The 20,687-nt window shown below is 34.7% G+C and overlaps 2 protein-coding genes across 2 annotated transcripts in view; both read left to right on the forward strand.

The window, feature by feature from the left end:
• Nucleotides 1–603: 603 nt before the first annotated feature.
• Nucleotides 604–9,206, forward strand: LOC126752244 (transmembrane protein 214). The gene is made up of 11 exons (XM_050462916.1): nt 604–812; nt 875–1,182; nt 1,245–1,466; nt 1,522–1,687; nt 1,758–1,854; nt 1,907–2,024; nt 2,092–2,290; nt 2,366–2,520; nt 6,401–6,811; nt 8,172–8,290; nt 8,370–9,206. Exons 1-11 carry the CDS (start codon nt 689–691, stop codon nt 8,482–8,484), a joined length of 2,034 nt encoding a protein of 677 aa, XP_050318873.1. The 5' UTR covers nt 604–688; the 3' UTR covers nt 8,485–9,206.
• Nucleotides 9,207–14,552: 5,346 nt separating this feature from the next.
• The window catches only part of LOC126752453 (hemicentin-1), a 204,393-nt gene continuing 198,258 nt past the window's right edge, over nt 14,553–20,687 (forward strand). Inside the window, exon 1 of the mRNA XM_050463256.1 lies at nt 14,553–15,155. Within this exon, the coding sequence (XP_050319213.1) occupies nt 15,020–15,155 (136 nt within the window). The 5' untranslated portion in view covers nt 14,553–15,019. The remainder of the gene's footprint in view (nt 15,156–20,687) is intronic.

A 20,687-nucleotide genomic window follows, 5' to 3' on the forward strand; every position in this document is an offset into this window, starting at 1 on the left:
TTTTGACAGGTCCAAGGCTACGAGGATCGTTCTTTCGCAGGGTGGTTTCTGGTTGAGGCCACGAACTATCTGGGCGTTTATGACGCTAAGTGCTGTGGTGGTGCTGTGCACTTTTCGGAATCCATGCTGGTGGCTGGCCAGGCTCAGGTGGTGAGTGAAGGTCGGGAGTAGCAAGGCCTCAAGTGTCTTCACTACTGGGGAGGAGAGAGTTATCGGTCGATAAGATTTCCCTTTGTTGGCGGGTTTCCCAGGTTTCAGTAGTGGGACCACTCTTCCGACTTTCCACACATCGGGTTTCTGGATGTATTTCGTGAAAAACTTAATATACCTTGTTCAGGGAATAAAATATTATAAAAAAATTGGCCGAAATGAGAGAGGTACGTTTCTTTAAACCGAGTTTATGTAAATTTTTTCAAATTATTTTGAAAGTATAGCCAATCTTATGAAAGTGTTACAAATATAATGGATATTATTCCTTCTTTTTAGGTGAATTGAGTAATCGGCCTTATAACTTCTCCGAATAATTTCGGCTGAATTTGACAATTAGGTGTAAACGTCATCTGTCAATGCATTATATATGTATTTCTTCCTCTTAATTTTATGCTCCGCCGGTAAAGTGCATTTATTTGGTTATTTGTAACGTAGCTTGGTTTCATTGAAATTTGTGATTAGAAAATTTTATATAAACATGTCCTCAAGTCAATGGGAAGTTGTTACGAAATCCAAAAAAGCTAAAAATCTAGATAAGAAGGTAGAAGCTCATACAGAGAAAAAACGACAGGCGGCCTTACTCCCAAAACTAGAAGAAATTTGTAAGCATTCTTATCTATGGATAATAAAATATAAGTCGTCATAAAATATACATATTTTTTAGTGCCTTCGCATGAATATCGAACTCTATTATCTGGTAAAAGAGGAAAAGAGAATCATTCACCAGCGAAGTCTGTCAGCTCTTCAACAAAATCGAAATCGTCTCCCATTAAGAAAAATGCCAACAATTCGAAAGATAAAACTGCTAAAAAGGAACAATCATCACAGCAACAAGCAAAGTCGAAATCAACAGTGTCCAAACCTAAAAGTTTAGAATCTGCTATGCGAAGTATTGAAGCCAATGATTTCGCCACTAAACTTGAGCAATTAAAAATTGTTTATCCTGGTTCCGAATTGCTTTGGCTAAAAGGCGTAAAGTTTGAATTTTCAAAATAAGTACATATCTCAAATTAATAATGATTTTTATCATATAGGTTGCAAGCTTTTTTAACGAACAACTACCCTTCGATTGTGATCCCATTTTCTCAGGAAAATCGATCTATTATCCCAGTAATTTGGCAAGTACTGCACTTTACAATGCTATTGTCGATTTTTTGGAATCAGTAGGTGAAGAGAATTTGTCATATTTTTATCACACTTTGCTAATCAATATGACTATGGATCTCTCCAAAAATATGCCAATTGTGGGTTATAAGGTATTTGTAATTTTACATATTTGTATTTTAAATTTAATAAGTTATATGGTTTCAGTTTATACTACAATTAATTAGTCAACATTGGCCACATGTTGCTTCAAATAACATGGCAAAAATTGCTTTGTTGCGTAACTCTTATCAAAATAGAAGCAACATTTGCCTAAGCATACTTTGGGCAATTGGTCAAGGTGGTTATAAAGAAATAACAGAAGGCATTAAAGGTACTTTAAATTATTTATCGCGCTACACTTGTATAGTTTTATTATATGCTTTATTTTCTTAACATTGCAGTGTGGCAAAACCTAATGTTACCCAATCTGGAATTAAAGAGCTATACAAAATTTGTGGCTGAATATTTAGAAAAAGTTTTATCTGCAGCCAAAGAAGAGTATGTAATTGTAAACTAATTTAAATATGATTTAAGTTATTTGATTTTCCAGCTGCACAATAACTTTGAACCAAAACGAGTTCTTCTCGTTCTACAATGCTTTAAAAACACACTACCCCATTCCAAAAGAGAATCAAGAGACTCTTGGAAAATGTGCACATGGTTTTTTGGTAACTGAGTAAAATACAAAAAAAAAAAATTAAATAAAATCGGCAACTATTAATTTTCTTTCCACAGATCAAATACATTTTATCTAGCAGTAAACATTCGAACATATTTGTGACACTCTTTCGTAATATTGACGATTTCAAAAGGAGTCGTAGTGAGTTGGAAGGTTGCCTTTGCTGTCTTGTGAATGGTGAAGATAGTTTTAAAGTATGGAAGATGAATTATAAGAAGCAATTGACGTCCTCACTACTGCTCTTTAAAGAAATCGGTAAGATATTTATATACAACGTAAGGCGAAATAAAAAAAAAAGAAAATATAATTTTTTTTATATTTGGTTTATAGAAAAACAATTGGATAAGGCTGATATTGATATGCTAAAGCTAGCATGTTCTAACACATTCCAGGCTTTCCTAGACGAAGCTCAGAGACTGAATGAAGAATTGAGTTTAGCCAAGCGAAAAGACCCAAATTTAGAAGATTTGATAGCTGTTGTAAAGGTATGTAAAACTGTATATGACTCTGTAATTAGCACTAATAATGTTAATTACTTTGTAAAGTTTAAAATTTTCAATTATAATTTTAATACGCGAACCATAACTATGTTGTCTGGATGTATGTAGTGGTTTCTAATTATAAAGTCACCACTGTGTTTTTGGTTTATTTTTTTTTTTAGTTTATAATTTTAAATCCATGAAAATTGCTGGTATTTTCGAAAATGCTTCCATAATTTAAGTTCATATAGGTTTTACTATCCTTCCACAACGTAAAAATATTGTTCATTGCTAGCGTTCAAGGTCGAAATCAATAAATCATCGGGTAGAACAATAAATAAAGTTTTGCTTAGCATCAACAGGTTGTCCTCAGCGGTTTTAACAGCTACTTGAGAGGTTAGGTGTAGTCAGAGAGAAAAAATTAGAATTTTAAATATTTTTTTTTGCCAGTAAATTATAATTTTTTTTTTATAAAAACGCAGCATACTCGTATTAAATAAAGTATCGACTTGACTGGACACAAGTAAAAAAACAATAATAATTTTGAAAGCAATGGCGTTTTGTGTTGATCCTGTTTCAACCGAAGCTCCTTGCGGAAAATTCAAAAAACAATTTCTTGTACTTTTAATTGTATTTTTTATACTTTGCTACAATCAAAATCCAGAAGTTTAGAATAAATATGCTATCAAAATCACAATATCACAATATACTAGCGTTCTGCTGTAATATGTTAACAAACCACCATTACCATTTTATTTACCATTTTGCTAAATACGCTTTAAAATGTACACAATTTTATTTGTTTTAATATAATTTTTTTTTATTTGGTTCAACAAAAATTAAAATGGAAGATTCAGTTAATTTTGCAACTTTGAGATATTTGTGGTGTAAACTAAAATTCATTTGCTTCATTCACCAATCTGGCAACTATGCCGACATATTAGGAAAAGGAAAGGCGAGTTCATTTCCAATTAGTCCGAAGTTGGGGAGAGGAGTGATCAGTGTGTGCACAACGCCGATAGTGATTTACTTAGTGCATATTAGTAAATTTTAACAGTGAAATAGTAAAAATAAATTAGCATCTTGATAAATTATTTACATAAAAAGTATATCTACACGAATTTGTACTTTTCAAATAATTAATTCATATGTTTCTATATATACAGTAGCTAAAATGGTGGTTGAAAAATCGATTAGCAAATTACAATTGAAAATGTATACGTTCACAGGAAGGGGGAGGATGTGAATATTTTAATATGTGCATATTTCCTTTTCTTCCAAAATGTGAAACATTTTATGCTATTTAAATATTTACTAATAAATATAAAAAATACTTGAAGTAAATAATATTAATAATAATGAAGAAGATTGTAAAGGCATACAAATATTAAATCTTTCTGAGTTAGTAAAATGCAAATGGAGTAATGTAAGAACCTAGTGGACGATGCGCTGAAAGTGTGCGACGTGGAATTGTTTTTTTTAGGAGAGTGTGAGAGAGCTGAATGAATTTCTTGATAGCAGCAACTGTGTGTGTATATACATATTCCCATTTTTCTAGCTGGGTAGTTTCTACTCTCGGGTGCAAGGTCTGCGACAACAATGCATAGATTTCAATGCTCTTGTACACAATTAAATACCTACATAATTTGAAAAAAAAAATTTTTTTTACTTATAACTTTGTGAGATTACTAACATTTTCTAAAGTGGTTTGCTTTTGTATGCTGCGTCCACTTTCTACCTGTGCGCACTGTTCATCTCTACCTAATTTGGTAACCTTTTCATATCTATACATATACCGGCTTCATTGTTTACACGTGGCTGTTGGAAATTGTTTAACGGAAATATCTAGCATGGCATTTAGCCACTAAAATAAATATTAACTTTAGATAATGTTATTTGTTTAGTGAAAATTAATAGCGGGCATTGTGTCAGGCATTTAAATAAAAATATCTGTTGCTGCAGAAGTTAGCGTTTGATTATTTTATAGATTTCTTTTTATCTTCACACTATAAGTAGCTTATACACGCCTTTTAAAGGGTTATTCACCTTTATTTACCTACTTTTAGTTAGTTTCTTTAATAATACAATATGCTGCAAGTTTGCTGCTTTCGCGTTAACGTAATGCTCAGTGCGTTTCATAACCAAATATTTAAACTATGACTATGTATAGTACAACAATATGTGTTACATATGTATGTATATACATTTTATGTCGTATGACGTGTCTCAAAATTTATATAGTTTAGGAAATTTCGGGGAAAAAATTATTATATTAATAAATATGTTATGAATTTATTAGTAATAAAATTTATTTTAGAAAGTGGTAACGCAAATTAATTTTTGAAATCATTCTATTTGGGTTTAATTCATTTTCTAGTATTTTTATGGAAATTCGCTTATTTTACAAAAATTAATTAGAGGAATTAGCGCACGTAAGCCAGCAGAAATTTTTTTGTTGTTAAGCGCGGTTTTTTTGTAGTTACGAATATAGGCATTGATATATGTAAATACATGCGTACATATATTTTTATGGTTGTGAATGCATATGCATATATATATGCATACATACATACATACATACATACATACAGAGTATATTTCAGATGAGATGAAACTCGTACTCAAAAACAGGCAATGCTAAAGACCAATCAATGAATTGTTTATTGCTGATAAGTACTTCAGCTTTGATTAAAGAAATATATTATCGCATTTGCAAATAAAAAATAAGAAATTCTAAAGAGAGTAAAGGTTGACTTTAAGTAAAAAAATAGTTTATCTTCGGTTGCATATATGCATAGAGTAGTTACGCTGTCATTATTAGGGTTTCCAATTAATTCCGATGCTATTTCCAATTACATTTTCAAGTTTTAATTCAAGATTTTGGAAATTGGAAATTTAATTTTTAATCCAAGATGTTGATGTCGTTTCGAATTTTAATCTATGATGTTGGGATGTTAAAAATGAGAATTTCATTTTTTAATTCCAATTTTGAAATTTAAAATTGCAAAATTCTATTTTTTTCCATAATTTAATAGTAAAAATTCAAAATTTAATTTCTAATTCAAAAAAAAAATATGTATATTATTAAAAATATTAAAAAGTTCATAAAATAAAAAAATCGTTAGAATGTGTAAGTTTGGCGATCATTCTTTTAGAGTATTGATATTATTTCTTATTTGAATTTAAATTGTTGGTAATATTTTTTAATTAGATATTTGGGATAATAAAATTTAATTCCGATTTTGCGATTCCAATTTTTTAATTACAATTTTGTGATTTAAAATTGCAAAACTTTATTTTTTAACTTAATAGCACAAATTGAAATTGAATTTTTAAATATATTTAAATTAGACACTTGAAATTAAAAAAAGAAATTAAACAAAAATATTTAATCCGGGTTGTGGGATTAAATTTATTTTTTCAATTATATAATATTTTTAATTAAGGCAAGGTTTTGGTTTGAAAAATTTGAATTACTATTTTTTTAATGCATTATTTGCAACCCTGGCCATAATGCATATATGGAAGTTGATAACATACTTAGATAGAGTCAGTTAATAATATTAAACAATTGTAATTTGCAATTGATGGATTCGCCACCAACCCTTTTTCTTAACTGTTAAATCTACAATTTTCCCTGAATTTGTTTATTGTTTTAGTAAACTTTGAGACTTTATCAAAAGCTATTAAATTAAGTTGCTATAAATATGGCACAAAATAACAAAGGCAATAAAAACAAACAAACCAACAAACAACAAGCTGGTAAAAAGGTAAAAAATCAACTTCAAAATAAAAACCTTTAACTATTATTTAACTATTTAGTTTTTATGAAAGTATATATTTTCAAGATTGTATCTAACTCTTCATTCTTTCTTCAAAATTATAGAATGTCCAAGAGAAAACAACACAACAGAAGAAAAAACAAATAGCCAGCGAACAAAAGAAATGCGGCGGCTGTTGCAAGTGGGTTTTGGGTAGCTTTGTGCTAATCGCCCTAATTGCCGGCGTTCTAGTATATGACACAAATGTCAATGGCAAAGGTGTTTTCGAGCGTTCAGCTACAGGCAAAATACTAAAGAATGCTGGCGTATTGCCGCATGTGGAGAAAGCGTGGTACACAACGATGGGCGCTGCGGCAAGAGGCTATAAATGGGCCGAAAAACATGTGCCGCCTTACGCGAAACCTGCCGGTCAGCTGGCGTGTGACCTCTTCAAGTTGGCGCGCAACGCCGCCTGTAATGTATATGGTGTGGTCACCGAATTTGTTGCAGCAAAGCTGCCAGTGGCTGCTAGCTTTGTGAGTAATTAATTTATATTTTACCTATATGCCTTTTTGTACTGAGTTATTAGCTATAGTCTGTGAATAATGACATCATCGGCGAGAAGATTTCTAAATGAACTTTTTGTGCATTTCTTTGTTTAACTCAAACGCTACAATACACAAACAATCTGCCGTACAATCATCACTTCTAATAAACGTTCGACGTTTTAACAGAAACCGGTTTGTCTATTTGTGGCTAACGATAAAATGAAAATATACAAACATATACTTGTACTAACAGAATTAAAGGCAAATTGTATATGTTTAGTTAAAGGTGTAAAATTTTCAATTTCAAAGCTATGTTTTGCTTTAATAACATTAAAAAGAAATTAAAGAAAGTAAATTCAATGATCTTGAGCATGGTAGAAATTTCTATTTAACATAAAGCACCCATAATTTATTGTTTACCGTTATAAATTTCAAAATAAATTCAGCTCTCTGGCTCACAAGCCTAAAAGTTTTCCATCCAAAAACTTGATTTTGATCGGTTGCTCTTGTTGTAGCGGCGGGATTCCGGGTGCCTTCCGATTTTGTAGTACCGTCTGTCGGGGGGAACGAAACAGTTTTGATCAGTCTGTTTGTATGGTAGCTATATATAACTACCATATATATAGTTCCTATAGTTGTCCGATCTATGCAATTTGTTCACAGTGTACCGTTGCCTTTGGGAATAATTCATCCGTGAAGATAAAAAGTTTTCCGTACCGTACCGTATTTTTCGAAGATAGTACCATTACCTTAAGCAATAACCCATGTCAAATTTCGTGAAGATATCTTGTCAAAAAATTGTCCATAAAGAACTTAGTTTCAACCGTTCAGTTTGCATGGCAGCTATATGCTAAAGTAGTCCGATATCGGCTTTTGCGATGCAGCTGCTTGTGGAGAAAAGAAAGTGTGCAAAATTTCAGACCGATATCGCAAAAACTTAGCTTATATTTATATATAGACACACAGACAGTTGCACATGGCTAAATGTTGTTGTTGTAGCGACAGACAGACCACAGATTTGACCGGAAAAAAATCCGGGTCCGTTTCAGTTACGTAGCTCCGACTGTCGTGGGAACAGAACATGCCCAAATCGACTCAGCTCGTCACGTTGATCATTCATATGTATAATTTATACGGCCTGACAAAGTTAATACAGAGCATAAGAATAAGATAAGTTTTCTGCTTTTTAATTTTTATTTAATAAAAGCAACTCGCATTTTTCTTTTAAGAAGATTAAGCCGTTTTAATCTACTAAGGTCTCTTAACTCGAATGCTGAACATATATTTTTCTTATATTTTATTCATATTTCATATTTCTTACTGAACATATACTATTCTTATATTTTAGCTGGAACAATATGTTCCCGGTCTCCCTAAAAAGATCGAAAACACTTCTTTGGCGATCAAAAATGTGTGCGTCGATGTTTTTGGAAAAGCAGTGGTCTTTTTCAGAACACAGGTTTTCATGTGAGTAAAAACATAACATATAATACTAATATACATATATACGACATAATTATAACAAATAAAATCTCTGTTATTGCAGCGGCCGTCTCTCTCCTGAAAACCTAAGCAAAGCTCTCAACCAGACCCAAAATGCTGCACTTGATTACTACAATCAGTTCCATAAAAAGGTTGACACCTATTCAAAACTGAAATGATTTTAAGAAAAAACAAAGTCATTTTATTATGGCGATCATCTCCACCAATTCAATACAACTCAACACAATAAAACCACCTTGACACCATCTGCTAAACACCCAACAGCAAATGGATTACACGGCAAATTATGTCGCCTTGTCAAATGCCAAAAAGCTGTACATTTTTACTGAAACATGGAAACTTTTGAGTGCTGTTAAAAACTATTTTTTACTCCCCAAAGCAGGTGAAAGCAATCGAATGTTGATTATAGTTGAAGGGAATAACTACAAATTTATTGTACATTAACTAACTTTGGTTAAGCAAAAATTTTGAATGAAGCTGAGATAATTGAAAAAGTCTTGTAAATGGTGGTAGTTTGAAAATATTTAAGATACAATAATGAAATTCTCATTGTCATTGTTTAAACTATCATTAGTTTTTTACAATCTTAATTAGTAATTTTTTCAAATTCCATTGCAATTTTTGTCATTTTGCATTCATTTAATAAGTTAATATTCGCTGCACACTCAAAATCAGTTTCTTATATTATTTTTTTGTCAGAATACGACTCTTTTGCAATGTAATCTTTCGTCAGGGTGCACGAAATGGTGGCATACTATTCCAGTTTGTATCAAATTTTAGTCGATTGATATAAAATATTTCAATGCATTTTTCTTAGTTCATTATGTGAATTGTGAATGATAACCTCTTTTTTAAATAAAAAAATATTTAAAAGTTGTAAGTATTGTGATGTTTTTAAAAAATTACTGCCTTGATTTTATTAATTACTCAAGTATTTTCAAGAAAGGAATTTTTCTGTAATGAAAATAATTTATTTACTTTTTGCACAAGCTCACTCCATATCTAATTAGTGACCAAAAGGTTATTATAAACCTTTTTGTACGAGGGCGTTACGTTAAGTACATAGCCCATAAGAGAAAAAGGTATATTTTAGGAAAATGGCGACTTATTGCTAACATAGTCTTATTTTGGCTTGATACCTTTTGACTCAGCGATGCTTCAACTAAATTATTCCGTTTGAAAAAAATGCCTTATTTGAAGGTCCGCAAAAAATTAATTCTTGGCGCCGAAAACATATTCATTCGATATTGTGACAAGTTTGGAAAAAAGAAAAGTGGCACGCGGTCAAATCTCGGCAGACGGAGCAGTCGTTCGTTGCCTCTTACGGAACAAGCAAACGCATCACCTATGGCGCCAACAGCTTTCTCATGCGTCCTATTACAAGTGAAGTCAAGCGATTGTTGTTGTTGTTGTAGCGTGTGTCTAACTCTGGTGTGAGAGTAAAGTCAAAAATCAAGTGTCATCGAAATCATTTAGCGATAGGCCAAGAACGAGCTGTTTCGACAAGGCAACTCGAGTCTGCTATGGGTGGTGTTTCGGCTCCAAGGATATTTTCGTTGTAGAAGGTGTTGATGACCCCTCTATGAATGGCGTTCAGTACATGTCTGAAGTTCGACGTATCGCAGGAATATTCTCTTGATGTACGTAGGAGGCGACTCCGCTTCAAGTAGATGACTGCATTGATGATTTCTGTGAAAACCAGCTAACCCTACACATCTGACACCCATCTCTTAATAGTCCGACCCCGTCGAAACAGCAAGTTTCCTGCGCCTACCGTTGGATGATATCGATGGCAACTTATGTGAACCTTATCACCCTAAAAGATATCCTGCGGTAGGTACGTCGACGAAAACACAGATAACCCTTATCATCCTAACGGGTATTGAGAAACCGTTAGAACAACAACAACATCCTGCGGTAGGCTGGTTACCTCGTAAGTGGTCAGCAACCGTTTTTGTCCTTTCTCCAAGTGCTGTCGCCTATCGACTTGAGAGTCTTGTTGCTACACTGTAATTTGGTAATTTTGGTTTTCATCACATTCGAAGGAAAGGAGTACAGATGTAACTCATAAAGTCGTGGGGTTGTTTACTGTCGGCATTTTAACGTCATCACCAAAAACGTTAAGGTTCAGTCTGTATTTCTCCGTCCCGTTGGTAAATAATGTTTAGAAGTAAAGAAATGAGAGGGGTCCAGGAGATAGCAATTCCCACAAAATTCGATTCTACGTTACTGGAAAGGACCGGGATTTTACTCGGTTTGGACGATGACAACATCTGATGAGTTTGTGTTACGAGTTTTCGAGAGAAAGGTTTTGCAGAAGATTTATGGTCCATTGCGCATTGGCAACGGTGAATATCGCATTCAAAGGAATGATCAGCCGTACAAACACTCCAGCTCTGAGAGAATTAGACGCAGTACCCGCCGGATGGACTAGAGTAAACGGGAGACCTCTACTCCTTTGGAAAGACCAGGTGGAGCAGGACCTGGCTATACTTAGAATCTCCAATTGACGCCAAGCAGCGAAAAGGGAGAACGACTGGTGCGCTGTTGTAAACTCAGCTCTTCAAAAGAAGAAGGGCTGTTAATTTAAGGACATAACCCAGCTTGGATCGGTAACTTAAAAGAGTCAGACGGTCTTTTGAGATGCCTATTGTCTCAACTATCTTGCGCACTTTAAATCGGTATTCTGCCAATGCGAAAACGTGGACTTTTGCCAAGTTATTCGTAGTGATATTCATTTTCGGAGAATCTACGCATGGTTCATCAAAAGGCGAAGTTCGACAGTGTTCCAACCAAAGGAGAATCGAGTGATGTTGTTCACTACACAGTTTTCTAAGCCCCCGCTTCCACAGACAGTAATACTTGTATGTACTTTTCGCCTACATGGACTAGAATGTTGAATTAAAATTATAGAGCATAAAGGCACCTTTCAATTCGATGACAGTAGTAGAACAATACATCATTTATTGGTCACTATATAAAGAATATCAACAAACTTGTATTGGTGGCAAACTAAGAAATTTTCAGTTGTTTTTCGATTTGTTGAGAAAAAGCTATGAAACATGAATTACATCATAGCTGGGCTAAAACAAAAAAATTCCGCACAGACACTCCTGTTGCTTCACAGGGTTGTGATTTTGCTTTCGCTAAGGAGTTGAATGGTTCGACACCCAAAAATTAACTCGAAAGCTTTCAATAAGCTTTGGCTTGATATTATTGTCTATACGGTGCTTTCAAGGCTTCTTCTTCTTGTTTATTGGTGCAGACACCGCTTACCCGGTTATAGCCGAGTTTACAAGAGCGCGCCAGTCGTTCTTCCTTTTCGCTGTTTGGCGCTAATTGAAGCTTCCAAGTGTAGCCAGGTCTACCTGGTATTTTAAACGGAGTTGAGATTTTTCTCTTCCTTTGCTTCTCCAGGCAGATACTGCGTTGAACACTCTCAGAGCCGGAGTGTTTTCATCCATACAATGTCGTCATATTTCTCGTACAGGTCATCGTTCTATCGACTACATTATTCACCGTTGCCAATGCGCAAAGGACTTTAAATCTTCCGCAGAATATTTCTCTCGAAAATTCGCACCATATATCAGGACGGGGACGATGACTGGTTTGTAGAGTTTGGTCTTTGCTCGTCGAAAAAGGATTTTACTTCTCGATTGCCTACTCAGTCTGAAGTAGCATCTGTTGAGAAGAGGTATTCTGCATTGGATTTCGAGGCTGACGTTGTTGGTGTTAATGCTGGTTCCAAGATAAACGAAATTATCTATGACTTCGAAGTTATGAATGTCAACAGTGACATAGGAGCCAAGCCGCGAGTGCGACGACTGTTTATTTAATGTCAGGAGATATTTCGCCTTGCCCTCGTTCACTGCCAGACCCCTTTGCTTCGCATTCTTATCTGGAAAAAGCAGATCTAATGCCGCGATTATTGTGGTCAATGATATCAATGCCATCGGCATACGCCAACAGCTGTACACCCTTAAAAAATATTGTGCAGTCTCGATTCAGCTCTGCAACTCAATTTATTTTCTCCAAGAGTAGATTGAAGAAGCCGCACGATAGGTTCGGAGAGGTCCTTCCCGACGGAGCTTTTAGTATTGCTCAACGTCCCAGCCATATTAGTTTTACGGGGATACCAAATTCAGACATAATGACATAAAGGCAGCTACTTTTCGTGCTATGAAAAGCAGCTTTGAAATCGACGAAGAGATGGTGTGTGTCGATCCTCTTTTCACGGTTCTTTTCCAAGAATTGGCGCTTGGTGAATATCAAATTTTTTGCTTTTTCCATCCTAAAGCCACACTGATAAGGTTTAATTAGTTTGTTGAAGGTGGGCTTTAATCTTTTACAAAGTACGCTCGATAGAACCTTATATGCGATGTTGAGGATATTTATCCCACAGTAGTTGGCGCAGATTGTGGAGTCTGAAGGCTAGGCAGTTCCAAAAATAAATTGAATAAAGCACTGAATACTCGAAAAGCTTGACATGATATCGTTCTTTTAGGAGTGTTGAATAAGTGCCCAAAGCTGGACCACCTGAAAGCTTAGTGTGGAGTTGCATTTTATGCGCTTCGTTGTGTTGACGAAAGCACAATTGAAAGTTCGAACCGGAAGCATTTGATTACTATATGTAAGGTCTCTTTAACCTATAATGCATACTAAACAAAGTGTTAGCTTCAAGGGAAGGGGTTCTGTTTTTTCATACGTAAATAAGGATAGGCATTCACTATGAATTCTTCAGATTCGTTTTTCGATTTTGTTATTGGAAATACGCCATTTTCTGCAATGAAGATTAAAAAGGCTTCTTTTTATATGTGTTATTTGTTTTAATCGTGGTAGTATTGTGGAGATGTGTGTCGCCGGAATTTTGTTCCGAAACTCTTTTGCAACAGTTAAAGATTAGATCCATTAAAATACAATAAATAAAGTTCAAGAATCTCTTTACATGTTTGGTATATATGAAAAAACATATAAATGTTACATATTCAGCCAAGAAATTTCGCCTAAACTTTGGGACAGGTATAACACTTCAATAACATTTTTCGTACACGCGATGGATTTACAGTTATTCAAAAGTTCTTTAGTAAGAACTATGAATTATGGTTAATACGACACAATTATATGTACCATTAACGAGCCAAATAATACCGACAAATAAAACTGAGAGCAATTTGCCAAAAACGGTAAATTATTGCAGCAGAGCAAATGTTTCCAGTTTTCTGCTACAGCGAAGTTTAACAGTATTTTTGTCTCAGAGAATCTTGCGCTCAACAGCTGGGAACACTTTGGTGGCATTGAAAACAGCTGCTGCCAAAAGTTACTTATGTTAAGCTACTGTTACACTGGGGTTGGCTGTGGGTGGTTTGGGTTTGGGTTCATGATGCAATGTAAAATATTCGGAGTCTTTGAAAGTACGAGGTAACACGGCGAAATGTAATGCAGCTTGCGTACGGCAAGGTGTAAAAGGCGAACACGGCTTCGTTTTTTCCGTTTACGGCGAAAGGATGTTGCTGTTGGAGCAGCAAATGTTTCAACTGAATGGGCTCGAGTAAACGTGTCAGTGACTGCGCTGACGGCACAGCATTACGGACGCGTTGATTATATAGTGCGGACGCGTGTCGTGTCCAATTGCAGTCGTTATGTACGGAAGTTTATCGCGAATGCGTAATTTGTACGGGAAAGTGTTGTGAATAAATAACAAGTTGCGATGTTTAAGGTATAATTAGCAACTACGGAAGGGTTAAAGGAGCGCACTCGTGTGTTAAAAAATATATTTGTGAAATTTTGAAAAATATTTGTGAAAATGTAATACTTAAGTGGTTTGTGTAATCTATATTTAAAGGACTTTGAAATTTTTACTAAAAATAAAAAAATAATAAAAAAAATTATGCTTGCAATAGTGTGGAAAATTTAAAATAAATTTTAAACACAAAACCAGTTAACTAACCAGTTAGTTTATAGATGCGCGAAAAATTGCAGTTGGTTATAATTGAAAAAAAAAAAATAAATAAAGTACAACATTTTCATCTTCATATCATAAGTGAAATGATAATATATTTTGCCAATTTTAGCAGTGATAAAGTTTTGACAATTAGTATTAATAATCAGTTTCAATTGAATTGAAATCATAAAAAAAATTGTTTAAAAATAATTGTGTTGAAGTTTGTCCAATTTTTTAGTCAATAATATTTATAATTATATATAACTTAGAGTTCTATGTTCACAACATTCATTTATAAAAGCTCGAACATAGTACAATTAAAAAAAATATTTTTTAAAGCATTTTTTTACTAAAAATAATAATCTAAAAAAAGAAAAAAATTCCGCAATAAAGCAAAGTTGGTATGTATTTTGATTAAATGTGGAAGAAATGTATTTATAATCATTTATAAAAGCGCTAAAGAGTCGCATAACCGTCTCAAAAAAGTTATCGCGCCTTTTAATTAACATTTTTTTGAGTGAGTGTGTTGAAAAACTAACAGCGAAATGTTCGTTCGTTTAAAATTTTTTCTTTAATAAAAGTTCAATACCAATAATACGTCATATATAAAAGCAGTGGAAATACTGTCAGCAATTAAGTATTGTCATCAGCAACAAAAACAATCGATGGACACGGTGTGTTGTTCAACAACTAACAGCGAAATAATTCAGATCCTTTGATTGTCTAAAGTGTCACAGCCAGCAGCAGTCGTCATGTCACTCGCAAATGAATTGACAACAATAATATTATTGTTGCTCACATTTTTGTTGACACCAACAATAACAACAACAGCAATGGATAGCAAAAATGCAATGCGACAACAACAAGCCGTGCATCGGAATGCTTTAGGTGAGTGTATTGCAAAAAAAAAATTATAAAATTATTTATTCGTGTTTACGTTTCAACTATCACTTAAATAAGGTAGACATATGGTAAATAATGCAATATGAGAAATTTTTTGTGATCTTTAAAAATTATTTTCTTAAAAACCTATAAATTATGTAGTCCATGGTAACAAATATTAATACGTTCTTATTTAAAAATTAATCAAATGTATTATTGTAGAGAGTACTATATGTTTTAGTTATAAGCGGTTCCTTCAAAGTTTTTTGCCGCGTGCCACCACACTTATTGTAAAAAAAAATCAATTTAGGCGTAGAACTTGGTTTCAATAGTTACTAAAAGCAACACTGGTAATTAACACCGCTGAAAAATTAATATCGCTCCCAAATATACCGTCAATAGGGTATTTAAAAGTATTGCAGCTCATTAACTTCTAGTTATGCTCAATTAGTCATGCCATAGAGCCATTAATTAAATTAAATTGAAAATCCTGATATAACGTTGTGAAGAGTCGTAAGTGGCAGAGGATAAATGGTAATACACATGTATCCGGCTGTTTTCACCAATATGCCGAGTACTGACCGAAAAAATACAATAAAGGTTGTCAAAAAAGTCTTTCGGTATTTTTATTGAATTTTTTTTTTTTATTGAAATTGAAATGAATTTTTGATAACTCATGCCCAGCTCTTGACCCATGCTACGGCTGCTACTATGCCGGTCTCTTTCGACCAATTCAGCGATTTTATCGCAATTTTCGACGACAGCCCTTCCGGAGCGCGGCGCATCTTCGACCACCTCTACACCAGAACGAAAACGTTGAAACCATCGTTGTGCGGTGGAAATGGAAACTGTTTCGGGTCCATAAACTGCACAAATTTTATTGGCGGCTTGAGATGCATTTTTGCCTTTATCGTAGTAGCACTGTAAAATATGCCGTATTTTCTCTTTATTTTGCTCCATGTTTGCGACGCTATAACTCACGAACGACTTAAAAGAAACGACAATCAATCAAACATGTGTTAGCGCGTGAAATGAGCTTTCCAAAAAGGTATAGCATGACCCGATGCGACGAATAAAAGTAGAACTACGCGCTTTCAGCGCCAACTAGCGAAAATACCGCAAAACTTTTTTGACAACCCATTATATGTTATATAAGAAATGTCAAAACCAAACAAATCGAAACATATTCCTTTAATGAAAGAAACTAATAAATCTTATATACATACATAATACTATATATTATTTTACTATGAGAAAACAATAGTAAGACTTTGTACAAAATCTATGTCGACCACCTCAAAATAATCCCCTTGAGCCCATCACACTTCTGCTAACATTTTTCCAGTCCTCGAAACAGTTGCTTAAGTAAATTTCCGGCAAAGCGCGTAGCGATTTACATCTAATAGCTTCATTTGACTCAAAACCGTTTTCCAGAAGTGGTCGTTTAAGTTTGCTGAATAGCTAGAAGTCACACGAAGCTAAATCAGGCGAATACGGTGGTTGCGGCACAATATTGGTTGCGAATTTGGCTAAAAACTTACGAAGAATCAATGCAGCAAGCGAGGGTGCATTGTCGCCGCATAAAACTCAAATAGAAATAAAATTCCTTGTTGACAATTTGGCAGATCGGAAGGAATTCGAAATGCACCACACCTCGATAATCGAAGAAAATTGTCAACATAACCTTGATTTTTGACCTACTTTGACGTGGGTTTTTGAGTTTTGGCTCACCTTTGCAACGATATTCGGTTTTCTGATAATCTGTTTCCACATCGTAGGCATAGATTCAAGACTCCTCGTCAGTAATAATACGTTTTATGACATTTTGGTAGTCGGAAAGCATTGTTTCACGTTAATGCGACGCTATTTTTCGAAAAAATTGAGTGATTTTGGAACCAATCGTGCTTTCACTTACTTTAGGCCAAATGATATTTCAAAATGGTTTTCACTGATTCTTCCGATATTCCAACGATGCCAGTAAGATCACTGACTATTAATCGTCGATTCTCAAGCACCAATGCCTTTATTTTATTGACTTGTTATTAATCTGTTCAAGTTGATGGCAGCAGTTCTGCCCCGTCAGTCTGGAAAGATGTATAAAGAAATTGCGAATCAGGTGAAATGCTAAAAAAAATTGTTTTCAATGTCCTTAAGCACATACATAATTTAAAGCTATTTCAAATAGAAATACAGAAATAGGCCCCAGAATCACTGCCATCTCCCGAAACGATCCAAAAAAGAGTTCCACTCACATTTTACATGAAATCCAAGACGAATGTAATGTCCAAGAGAACAATTGCCCGGTGTTTGTTCGAATCTGGACTTCACGGCAGGGCAGCACGCAAGAAACAACGAAGGACTAAAATTCAAAGGAAACAACGCGTAGACTTTGCCAACTCTTATTAGTCTTAGAAAACAAATCAATGGAGGTATGTCTTTTGGAAAGATGTAACCAAAATTATTCGCATATTTCCTGATGGTCAAATGTGTGTTCGCCTACCAATTTAGCAAGAATTGTATCCTCGCTATATTTCACTCGAGGTGAAGCATGGTGGAAAATCAATCAAAGTGTGGGAATGTGTTTCCTGGAATGATCCATATGATTGATGGAATTTTAAATAAGGAGCAATATGTCGATATCCTAAAAAATGTCTTGTTGTCATGGATTGAGGAAAATTTGCCTGTTATATAGAAATTCCAACAAGATAACGATCCAAAGCTTACGTCAAAGTTGACACAAAAGTTTTTTAATAAAAATTCCATCAATTTTTTCGAGTGCTTTTGCTCAGTCCAGACTTGAAGCCTATAGAACGATTCTAGGGTGACGTAAAAAAAGCCGTAGACACCAAAAATATCACAAATATCACAATAGTGCGCTGTCATTCTCTCATAACGTCAAGTCGCAATCGATGTGAAGCAGTATTAAAGTAAAAGGTTATCGGTATTTCTTGCTTATAAAATATTTTTAAAATATATGTTCTAATTAGTTGTCGCAGTCAAATTGTTAGGTTAGGTTAACTTATAGTAGATGGCTGATCAAAGATCGCACATGGACTGCTATATGTACTCCTTTGTGAAGCCATAGAAAAGAAATTCGAACTTATAAATTAGCAAAACTTTATACTATTAGCAAAAGTGTTTGAGTCTTGACCTCCCAAACACGTGACAATCAGGAAGGAAGTGTTGAGTGGTTTCCACCTCGTCTTCTTCGATACAGCTTCTGCAAATGGCGTCTGGTAGGAGTCTCAGCCTTAATGCGTGGACGCCAATAAGGCAATGACCTGTTAAAAGCCACCTAACTAGGGAGAGGCTAACCTTACTGAGGGCAAAGAGATCACTAGATCTCTTGCAATCGATTTCGGGCCAAAAGGCGTTTGCATGTACCAATGGTTGTCCAGCGCTGGCCAAGTTTCCGCGAAGCCCAGCTGTCTGGTATTGCTACAGTAGCATCGATCTGCTCCCATTCTACTGATGGCGGTTCTAGGGTGTCTTTTCTTGCTTGCTTATCAGTTTTGCATTTTCCTGCTTTTCCGCTGTGACTTGGCACCCATACCAGTCTTATCACAAAGGCATTCGATGTTATTGAGGTTAGGCACTCCTTGACCAGCCTTGAACGCACTATTAATGAGTTCAAGGTAAGTATCGCTGCTCTGCTTTCTGAGTGGATGGTCACTTCTCTGCAGTAGGCTGCACTCCGGTGTACTGCTACCTTAATGGCTGCAATCTCGGCCTGGAAAACACTGCAATAGTCATGAAGTTTGAAGCAGGAGTTGATAGAGAGCTCTTGACAGTAAACCCTTCCAGCAATCTTCCCCCAAGCTTTGACCCATCCGTAAAGAAGCTCACTGCCCTCTCTTTCAACGGCTTATTCCCACCCACAACTCCTTCGGCGGTATATGGTTAGAGAAGGAGTTGTCAAAGTTCAGTTTGGCTCAAATTGTTGATCTTCATAAAAAACGAGTTTTAATTAAAATTTTACCATTAGAGTTTCACTAAATTTAGCGAAAAAACAGTAAAAATAAGTGATTTATTGGAAAATAACATTATTTACTTCAAAATAACTGGCGTTTCTAATTAGCTGTCAACAGCTGTTCAGATAAGACATATAATATAAGTTATCGGTTCGGTATATAAGAAACTTTGAATGCTCATTAATACCTTTTCAAACTAATTTCGATTTCTATGTTCACTTTAACCCATTAATTCGGTATTAGTTCTGTTGCCTCACCTAATGGTCACCTTGTAAACCAAAAGTACAGAAATAATTACGGAAATAATTACGTACTGTAAAATATTTAAGATATCTCATAACAACCTTTTACACAGTTTGGAAACTGTTTAAATGAGTCCCACTGTAATTTGCATGTGATTGTCTGAAGCACAAGAATCACGCTTTGTCTGCTAATTAAATTGTCGCATACACATACATATGAAAATACTATGTTAATAGTTCCTCATTGCATAGCTACTCTCTACTCTACAAGCATACATGCTTATGTATACATACATAATACTTTTAAGTAGACAGTTGTAGTTGTTGCTTATGTGCACTGTAAAGCATGTTGCGTATACGCCACGTGCTATCTGGTGCATGAACATTTTGCAACTTCAATATTAATGCGTGAGTCACTGCTGCAGGCGGCTGATCCCATAACTGCTCGTGTGTGTGAGTGTGTGTGTGCTGATGCTATGGCGGCTAATTTAAAAGTTTCATTGCAATTCCTCACGCAATGTAACAAGGTAATTTTGAAATTTTTATAAGCAGCACTAAAAATGTTAAAATCCCAGTGTGTTTGCTGCTTTACACATACATACCTACATATGTATAGACATACTTTCATACAGCTGTTGCCGTACATGTGTATAAACATATGCTCGGATAAAACTCGTATCTCACATCACGTGTACTTGAAAGTTGATAGTACAGTGTTTGCTTGCTTGCATTCGCACACATCCGTACAAATGTATAACCCTAAGATAAACGTATGCTTGTTTAGTAGTTATGCGAATACGAGGGTGGGTGGAAAAGTATTTAATCGGAGAAAGATTGTGAATGCGTACTCATTGTCTACTACTCCAGCACTTATTGGATGTCCTTATTGATTTAGAATATGATGCTCTCGGCCTTTGCAACAATCTGGTAAAATCTCTTTCTTTTTACTTTCCCATGACTATAATCAATTTTAAGATGTTTAATTTCAATTTAGGCTCATTAGCTGCATTTTTAGTTCTGTGAATTGAGGGGTTAGCCTACTTTATGGTTGGTTTCGTCGAAAAAAGACCTTTTTTCGTGAATTTTTTTTAGAAAAAATTATTGCTGTAGGTTTATTTCACTTATTATTATATGAAGTACAACATTTGAAGGACACTTAAAAAAAGTTTTATCGCAAAATAGCGAGGAATAACGGATTTATAGTCGATCTCTGCAGCCACCTCGAAAAAAAGTTTTTGTGCGGTGACCAGCCTACAGCATCACTGGATCATCTGAAACCAAAAAATCAAAATGCTTTCTTTAGTTTATTAGTTTATCTTTCAATT

This window comes from Bactrocera neohumeralis, chromosome 3, assembly GCF_024586455.1.
Source record: "Bactrocera neohumeralis isolate Rockhampton chromosome 3, APGP_CSIRO_Bneo_wtdbg2-racon-allhic-juicebox.fasta_v2, whole genome shotgun sequence".
NCBI lineage: Eukaryota > Metazoa > Arthropoda > Insecta > Diptera > Tephritidae > Bactrocera > Bactrocera neohumeralis.

Coding starts and splice junctions, on each gene's coding strand:
- LOC126752244 (XM_050462916.1), top strand. CDS start 689: ATGTCCTCAAGTCAATGGGAAGTTGTTACGAAATCCAAAAAAGCTAAA. Junction 813..874: donor CCCAAAACTAGAAGAAATTT/GTAAGCATTCTT, acceptor CATATTTTTTAG/TGCCTTCGCATGAATATCGA. Junction 1,183..1,244: donor AATTGCTTTGGCTAAAAGGC/GTAAAGTTTGAA, acceptor TTTATCATATAG/GTTGCAAGCTTTTTTAACGA.